This window comes from Pongo abelii, chromosome 3 (assembly GCF_028885655.2).
Source record: "Pongo abelii isolate AG06213 chromosome 3, NHGRI_mPonAbe1-v2.0_pri, whole genome shotgun sequence".
In the NCBI taxonomy this organism is placed as follows: domain Eukaryota; kingdom Metazoa; phylum Chordata; class Mammalia; order Primates; family Hominidae; genus Pongo; species Pongo abelii.
The window spans coordinates 38,709,392-38,719,066 of NC_071988.2; the positions used below are offsets into that span (position 1 = coordinate 38,709,392).

The 9,675-nt window shown below is 42.3% G+C and overlaps 1 protein-coding gene across 10 annotated transcripts in view; it reads right to left on the bottom strand.

Annotated features, from left to right (window-relative positions):
* The window catches only part of RFC1 (replication factor C subunit 1), a 77,321-nt gene extending 68,077 nt beyond the window's left edge, over positions 1-9,244 (bottom strand). For 8 of the 10 annotated variants that reach the window (XM_063723807.1, XM_063723806.1, XM_054553443.2 and 5 more), the window contains exon 1: positions 8,956-9,101. In XM_063723807.1, coding sequence (XP_063579877.1) covers positions 8,956-8,958 — 3 coding nt within the window. In that variant the 5' untranslated portion in view covers positions 8,959-9,101. Of the gene's footprint in view, positions 1-8,955 lie in introns of all 10 variants that reach the window. The other 2 variants (XM_063723804.1, XM_063723803.1) reach the window with 1 other exon arrangement.
* Positions 9,245-9,675: the final 431 nt, after the last annotated feature.

The window sequence follows — 9,675 nt, forward strand, 5'->3', positions numbered from 1 at the left end:
TTTCTACTGCTGTTGTGGTAAGAGGGAAGTATAAGATTCTGAAGTCATAATATTTACTATCATTGAGCTTCAGACTATGCATTCAATGAAATACTCTATCACAGAAGTTTCCAGGTACCTGATCCAAAAATACAAACCAACACAGGCATATTAAAATAGCAAATGGAAATAATTACCTAATTTAAGTTTAAAAAGCATCTTTTCATACCTGCATAACTGGGATAACTAAAGCATTTGAGACTGTTTATGCCTGATCTAATGGTTTATTTCAGAATTTTGACATTTTCACCAGGGCTAATGTACTCCGATTATGATTTTTATTCATCCAAGAGCTAACTTTTTTTTTTTCCTTGAGACAGAGTCTTGCACTGTCGCCCAGGCTGGAGTGCAGTGGGGCGATTTCAGCTCACTGCAACCTCCAACTCCCAGGTTCACGCAGTTGTCCTGCCTCAGTCTCCCAAGTAGCTGGGATTACAGGTGCCCACCACCATACCCATCTAATTTTTCTGTATTTTTAGTAGGGACAGGGTTTCACTATGTTGGCCAGGCTGGTCTCAAACTCCTGACCTCATGATCCGCCTCCCAAAGTGCCAGGATTACAGGCGTGAGCCACAGCGCCCGGCCCAGAAGCTAGCTTTTTACAACTGACTTCTGAGCCAAAAAAATCAAATTTAAACTACTTAAATGAACACAGAAATAAAGTCCAACTGGGCCAAGCGCAGTGGCTCACACCTGTAATCCCAGCACTTTGGGAGGCCAAGGCAGGCGGATCACCTGAGGTTGGGAGTTCAAGACCAGCCTGACCAACATGGAGAAACCCTGTCTCTACTAAAAATACAAAATTAGCCAGGCATGGTGGTGCACAACTGTAATCCCAGCTACTCGGGAGGCTGAAACAGGAGAGTCACTTGAACCTGGGAGGCAGAGGTTGCGGTGAGCTGAGATCGCACCATTGCACTCCAGCCTGGGCAAGAGCGAAATTCTGTTTCAAAAAAAAAGAAATTAAGTCCAAACTGAAAATAGACCTACAACATAATAAAATAACTGTATTTCTCTAGGCAATATTATTCGTCACTAAGTGTTTTAATAGCTTAAATATAAAGTCATGCAACAGTGCGAGAGATGTTTTTATACCAGGAAGTTTTACCTTCTAGTTTATTTGTATTTTTAGTGGAAATGTAAAGTTCACTTGTAATTATTCATTCCTCTAATACTTGTGGAAAACGCACCGTGAGCCACGCGCTACACAACAGTTCCCTCTCCTCGTGACCCCTGCCCTTACACAGCTTACATGCTAGTGAAGGAAGCTGTCAATACCTGCAACAAGTTGCTCATTTATTAAAATAAGCCAAAATGTGTGCCAAGGAAACAAAGCAGGTGCTCTCCCGCTAATCAAGCCAATTGCTTTTATGCTTTTGTGGATGAAAGCTACGTATATTTTCCATGGAAATATGAAAAAACAAACATATGCACAAAACTTTGTATCCAGTGTTAGGGGTTTTCCCCTAAAGCCTATTGGGAACCCCAAGTCAAAACTCCGGAACCACACACTCACACTGTGCGAACTAACTCACACCTACTTAACCCCAGTACCACTTATGTACATACTAATACTTCCTAAATCTTGTGTCTGTTTCTCCAGACCAGCTCTGAACTCCATATTTATGCAGCCAACATGCAGCCAAATCCATCTCTGTGCAAATCTCCTAAAGGTGCCTCCAACTAATAATGTCCTCAACTAAATTTATCTTCAGCTGGGACCTGTTTCTCTCCCTTTATTCCCCATCTCCATGCATAGCACCACCACTCACCCAAAACAGAAACATGGCCACTGCTTTTCCTCCTCACTCTGGCCCTCCACCTGATCATCCAACCTAAACTATCTCCCAAATACTGCTGTCTTCTCCCCTCTCTTCCCACTGCCACTGCCTTGATTCAGGACTTCGTTTGTTTACTTAACACACCTTTCTAGAGGTCTCACTCTGTGCCATGCAATGATTTGAGCACCTTTAAAATATTAAGTCATTCAGCCCATCAATCAACAAGTAGATAAAGAAACTGTGGGATATATACATATACAATGGAATACTACTCAATCATAAAAAGGAATGAATTAATGGCATTCGCAGCAACCCAGATGGGACTGGAAACTATTATTCTAAGTGAATAACTCAGGAATGGAAAACCAAACATCATATATTCTCACTCACCCATAAGTGGGAGCTAAGCTATGAGGATGCAAAGGCATAAGAATAATACAATACGTGGTGGCTCATGCCTATAATCCCAGCACTTTGGGAGGCCGAGGCGGGTGGATCACGAGGTCAGGAGATCGAGACCATCCTGGCTAACACGGTGAAACCCCACCTCTACTAAAAATACAAAAAATTAGCCAGGCGTGATGGCGGGTGCCTGTAGTCCCAGCTACTTGGGAGGCTGAGGCAGGAGAATGGCATGAACCCGAGAGGCGGAGCTTGCAGTGACCCAAGATCGCGCCACTGCACTCCAGCCTGGGCGACAGAGCGAGACTCTGTCTCAAAAAAAAAAAAAAAAAAAAGAATAATACAATGGACTCTGGGGAGTCAAGGAAATGGCGGGAAGGAAGTGAGGGATAAAAGACTACAAACTGGATTCATACCTACTACTCGGGTGATGGGTGCACCAAAATCTCACAAATCGCCACTAAAGAACTTATTCATGTAACCAAATACCACCTGCTCCCCAAAAACCCATGGAAATAAAAAATTTAAAAATAATAATAAATAAATAAATAAAAATGAAGACAACACAAAAATATTTTCTTTTTTTGGCCGGGTGCAGTGGCTGACACCTTAATCCCAGCACTTTGGGAGGCCAAGGCGAGTGAATCGCTTGAGGTCAGGAGTTTGAGAACAGCCTGGCCAACGTGGTGAAACCCCATCACTACTAAAAATACAAAAGTCGGCCAGGTGCAGTGGCTCACCCCTGTAATCCCAGCACTTCGAGAGGCCAAGGTGGGCAGATCACCAGAGGTCAGGAGTTTGAGAACAGCCTGGCCAATATGGGGAAACCCCGTCTCTACTAAAAATACAAAAAAATTAACCAGACATGGTGGCATACGTCTGTAGTCCCAGCTATTTGGGAGGCTGAGGCAAGCGAATCACTTGAACCCGGGCGGCAGCGGTTGGCAGTGAGCCAAGGTCGCGCCACTGCACTCCAGCCTGGGTGACAGGGTGAGACTCCATCTCTATACAAAATAAAATAAAATAAAATAAAATACAAAAATCAGCCTGGCATGGTGGCGAGCACCTGCAGTCCCAGCTACTTGGGAGGCTGAGGCAGAAGAATTGCTTGAACCTGGGAAGCGGAGGTTGCAGTGAGCTGAGATTGTACCACTGCACTCCAGCCTGGGCAACAGAGCGAGACTCTGCCTCAAAAAGAAAGAAGAAGAGAAAGCAAATTATGTCACTGTTTTCATTTTATCTTTGAAGAGTACACAGTTTTATGCAAAATAAGTACCGCAGTACGCTGCAGAGTGGTTAACAAAATATTGTATTTTGGTTTTACTTCCCTATTTTGAAAGTAATAAAGAAATATAAGTATTTCTGGTTAATATTTTAAACAGCCCACCAAATCCATGAGCAGAAATGGATTATCATCAACATACTTCACAAAAATCTATTCAAGTACAAAAATCTTTTATCCTGAAAACCAATAAAATGCAAAATCATATATCTGAATAAAATATATAATGATTTAACTGGTGGGAACACAGAAAAAAAATCATGAAATAATTGTAAAGTATTTAAGCCAGGCGCAATGGCTCACGCCTGTAATCCCAGCACTTTAGGAGGCTGAGACAGGCAGATCACCTGAGGCCAGGAGCTCGAGATCAGCCTGGCCAACAGGACAAAACACCGCCTCTGCTAAAAACAGAAAAATTAGTCAGGTGTGGTGGCACATGCCTGTAATCCCAGCTACTTGAGAGGCTGTGGCACATGCCTGTAATCCCAGCTACTTGGGAGGCTGAGGCAGAAGCATCACTTGAACTTGGGAGGCGGAGGTTGCAGTGAGCTGAGATCATGCCACCACACTCCAGCCTGGGTAACAGCGAGACTCCGTTTCAATCAATCAATCAATCAATCAATAAAATATTTAAAATTATACTAAGGCCTTAGCTACCTTGGAAGCAAAAAGTAAGTGGTTGGAGGGCTTTCCCCCTAAAATCAGGAAAAAGTATGGCTGCTCTTGCCACTTGTACTCAATGTTGTCGAGTTTCTAGCAAAAGAATTAGGCAATAAAATGAAATAAAAGACATCTACATTGAACAAGAAGTAAACCCATGTGTTTACAGATGAAACAATCTTTCAGAAAAACATAAGAAATCCACTAAAAAACTTAGAATAATGAGTTCAGCAAGGATACAAGATCAATATACAAAAATCAATTGTATTTCTGTATACTTTTGCAATAAACAATCCAAAAATGAAATTAGGAAAGCAGTTCCAGCCGGGCGCGGTGGCTCACGCCTGTAATCCCAGCACTTCGGGAGGCCAAGGTGGGCTGAACACGATGTCAGGAGATCGAGACCATGGTGAAACCCCGTCTCTACTAAAAATACAAGAAAAAATTAGCCGGGCACAGTGGCGGGCGCCTGTAGTCCCAGCTACTCGGGAGGCTGAGGCCGGAGAATGGCGTGAACCCGGGAGGCAGAGCTTGCAGTCAGCCAAGATGGTGCCACTGCACCCCAGCATGGGCGACACAGCGAGACTCCGTCTCAAAAAAAAAAAAAAAAAAGAAACCAGTTCCATTTAAAAAATCACCAAAAAGAATAAAATACTTAGGAATATATTTAACAAATGAAGTGTAAAACTCATACTGTGAAAAACTACAAAATACTGTTTAAACAAACTGAAGACCTAAACAAATGAAGGCATCCCACATTCATGGATCGGAAGATGTAATATTGTTAAGATGGCAATATTCCTTAAATTGACCTACAGATTCAATAAATTCCCTAACAAAATTCCATGTGGCATCTTTGCTGATTCTAAAATTCATACAGAAATTCAAGGAAATGGAATAGCCAAAACAATCTTGAAAAAGAACAAAGGTGGAGGACATACTTCCTGACTTCAAAAATTATGACAAAGCCACAGTAACACAGTATGTTGCTGGCATTTAGACAGATATATAGATCAATGGAATAGAACTGGGAGTTTAGAAAACAACTCTCGCATTTACAGTCAACTGATTTTTGACAAGGGTGCCAAGATAATTCAATGGAGAAAGAAGAGTCTTTTCAAAAAATGGTTCTGGGACAACTAGATGTCCACATACAAAAGAATAAAATTGGACCTCTATTCTTCACACCCTGTATAAAAATTAACTCAAAAATGGATAAAAGTCCTAAATGTAAGAGCTAAAACTACAAAGCTCTTAAGCATAAATCTTCATGACCTTGGATTAGGCAAGAGAAACTTAAATGATGAAAAAAAGACAGACATGCAAGGATGTGGAGGAAAAGTATTTCAAAGAAAGAAAACAGCAACAACAAAAGCCAGGAGAGAAACAGAAGCAAACTAACACACTCAAAAGACAGAGAGAGAAAATCAGAGAGGTAGGTAGGGGCCTTAGAGGCCAAGTTCAGGTACATATGCATGGCAAAAGCATATTATTTGGCAAAAGCTATATTATAATAAAGTTGAGCACTGCTCCAGGGAGAGCATTCCACATAGTAAACCACGATGTCAAAGTTGCCTGCCTCTAGGAGTGGAGCAATGAAACAGTTCAGACCACAATTTATTTAAACTGACCTCACGGCTCTTCAAACAGCTGTTCCTTAAGTCTCATGTGTGTTTAGTTCAATCTTATGCATATTTTCCATAATTATACCAACCAATTAATTATATATGCTGACTTCTCAAAAATGGCATCTCTCGGGTTTTATTCACATTTTGTGCAAACAATTAAATCTCAGTGAAATTCAAACTGTCTATATGGCTTCTTTATTTCTTTTATTTTTAATTTTCTTTCTAGTAGATAATATATTCACATGGTTCAAATTTCAAAAGGGTAAAAAGTCCCCCTCTTATCCTGCCTCTGAGACACATATTTCCCATCTCTGGAGGCAACAAATGTTATCAGTTGGTTCCTTCTGTATCTTTCCAGAGAGATTTTATATTTTGGCAATTGTTTCATATCAGAGTATAGAGTTTTCTCATTTTTATAAAGGTTGCACAGTATTCCATTGTGTGAATACACATACTTTATTTCTTTATTGATAACTTTTAATTGGAATTTTTGTTTTCAGTGCAGCTCCCAGGACAAGAGCTGTCTATGGATGGGCTTCAGAAGATAAGTGAATAGGCCAGGCACAGTGGTTCATGCCTGTAATCTCGGCACTTTAAGAGGCTGAGGCAGGTGGATCAACTTGAGGCCAGGAGTTCAAGACCAGCCTGGCCAACATGGTGAAACTTCATCTCTACTAAAAATAAAAAAAAAAATAGCTGGACATGGTGGCACACACCTGTAATCCCAGCTACCAGGGAGGCTGAGGCACGAGAATCGCTTAAACCTGGGAGGCAGAGGTTGCAGTGAGCCAAGACTGCACACTGCACTCCAGCCTGGGCAACACAGCAAGACTCTCAAAAAAAAAAAAAAAAAAAAGAAGAAGAAGAAGAAGATGATAATAGGCCAGGCACAGTGGCTCACGCCTGTAATCTCAATGCTTTGGGAGGCCAGGGTGGAAGGATCGCTTGTACTCCGGAATTAGAGGCGGCAGTGAGCTATCATCACACCACTGCACTCCAGCCTGGGCAACAGAGCAAGACCTTGTCTTTTAAAAAAAAAAAAAAAGAAGAAGAAGAAGATAGGTCAATCCCTTAAAATGGTGTGTATATGCCCATATGCATTTCTCTGGGCAGAAAATTTGCATACCATTCACTGTATTTATCAAAGGAAACTGTAACTGTAACAAAGATTGAGAACTACTGTCCTTCATACCCAATGACACAGTCTGAGGGAAAGAAAAAAAAAAAAGAACTACTGTCTTATAACTTTGCACAGGTGTTCAATAAACATTTGTTGAATCAATTTTAGTCTAGGGTTTTGCTAATTGTTGCACTAGAAACTGGAGGGCTAAATTAAATATCAACATAATACAAAATTCTTATCTACCTCATAGAATGTTTTCCCATTAACAACAAAACTGACCAATTTGACCTATTTCTTTTCTGAGAGGAGGTCTATTTTTTATCTGCACCATGAACAGGAGTACTAAAGAAAGAAAAGAACCAAAAGTAAAAGCACCTGAATGATCAAAAGTTGACCACACAAGCTATGTTCACCATAAATGACAGAGGAATCTACCATGCCTCTTAAAATCTATGTAACTTTCCATAGAGTCCTTTCTGAGAAAATAGGTTATTGGTAGCTATGTAGTTGCCTAACATGCCAGGCACCAGAACCAGAATGGAAGCTTTACCTATACATCTTGCTTAATCCCCAAAACAATCACTATGGCAGCTATTATTTTCCTCTTTTACAGATAAGGAAACAGAGGCTTAAAGAGATTAAACTTAAGCTATTTACTTGCCCAAGACCACATAACTATTAAACTAGACTATACTAACATAGTAATATAACTATAAATTAATATATAAACCATTAAACTAAAATATTACCACGTTCTTCATCTCCAAGACTCCAAATCTCATCAAGCTTCCAAAATACCACAGTGCCTTGGCCTCCAAAATGTAATGATGATTATAGGGAAGTAGTATAACATGGTGGTCAGAAACACCAAGATTCTAATTCTAGTTCAACCACCTACTAGTTATATGATATACTGTTTAAATTCCAAAAAGGTGCTTGCACCATCTGTAAAACTGCATCAATGTGGGTTGAAATGAAAAAAAAAAAAAGCCATGGAAAACCAACAGTTCACATATTGACTTATTGACCTAAAGGAGATGCTTGGTACAATCATTACTGTTGCCCTTTTTTGAGAAGAAACACAAAGGCCTGCAACGTTTCCCAGTGTGGCATAAAATTTTCACCCCCCTAGAATGTTGTCACTGTGACAAGTTGACCAATGATTGAAAAAAATTATATCGGATTGTTAAGTATCTTCTAGCTTAATGAACATTTTAAATTGTCCTTTAAAAATATTTCAAACACAGAGCCATATCCATTGCCATACCATCAGGAATGCAGCCTTGCTGGCTGCATAATCATTTCACTTTCAATTTGTTTGAATGTTTTATCCAGAATTATGCAGTGAGGCTTGGGTTTTTTTCAGATTTTAAACATCAGGTGGTAAGAGGATGACAGCTGTCAAATGTCTTTCATCTGTTTCTATTCGCTGTACTTCTTTTTCCTAGTAAGCCATGTTATCCTTTTGACTCCTATGAACTCATCTAAACAAAAAATATCCTCTCCATGCCCTCGGTCTCAACACCGCTCAGGTGATCGTTAATGACGAGCGGAGATGAGACGAGCTGAGCTGTTAATGATAAAAGTTTAAGGCCCTACACAACATATTCCCTAAGAAAGAAAAGTTCGTTACATTCTTCTCCCTCGTGACCCAAAGCTTGAAATCCACGCTTTAGGCAGTACTCAAACTGAGGTTCGGGCAACGCCGAACAAGAAAATAACTTTACCAATGCGTCCCAAAACCACCATCCTTCCTCTCTTCCTTTCTCCCTTCCCCCAAGAGTGGGGGGCGGGGGGGAAATGCAAGTACACGTAGCAACAAAATCCCTGCGCGCTGGCTGCCGCCCAGAGCCGGAGCCCGCGATGCAAGGAAAGTTTTGCGTCCAGTTCCCGGTGTGCGGCCCCTTCTCTGCCTTTGCTAGCCTCCGGAACCACCCACCGCCATCCTCCCCCACCCTGCATACCAGGAGTGGCCTGTTCACACCAGGCCTGCAAAGCACCCCCAGACCCCGAGCCGCACTGCCTCCCCCAGCGGCTCACCATCGCAGCCCCAGGATGAAGGCGCTGGCTGGCTGGCGGGCGGGCCGGTTGAGGAATCCGTTATCGGGGCTCAGGATCCATTCGCGCCAACAACTTCTCCCGCGAAGTGCAAGAAGGCGAAGACAGTGGCGCGCGGTGATGACGTCAAGAGGCGCGAGCTTTGCTTCCGTCCCGCCCAGAGGCGGGAGGTGAGACGCCTGCCCAGGTGCAGCCCGGAGGGCAGGCGGGCCGCTGACATCGAGAGGAACCACGGTGCAGTGGTGTGAGCTCGGTTTTTGGCGGGGGCGCTAAAGTAGGGGAATCCGAGATTGGTTTCCTTGGCAGACAGGGTACCCAAGTACCTTCCCGTTACACGTCTGGACAATGCACTTCCCTACAGTAACTTTGAAAAGTTTTTACTACCAACTTTTGTAAGATAAATGTTTTAGCTGTGCGTTTTACATATTATGTATAAATGTCTATTCTGTAATAAGGTTTCATCAAGAGGCCGGACGCGGTGGCTCACCCCTGTAATCCCAGCACTTTGGGAGGCCGAGGCGGGTGGGTCACCTGAGGTCAGGAGTTCGAGACCACCTGACCAATGTGGTGAAACCGCGTCTCTACTAAAAATACAAAAATTAGCCAGGGGGTGGTGACGTGTGCCTGTAGTCCCAGCTACTCGGGAGACTGAGACAGGAGAATTGCTTGAACCCAGGAGGCAGAGTTGCAGTGAGCCGAGAT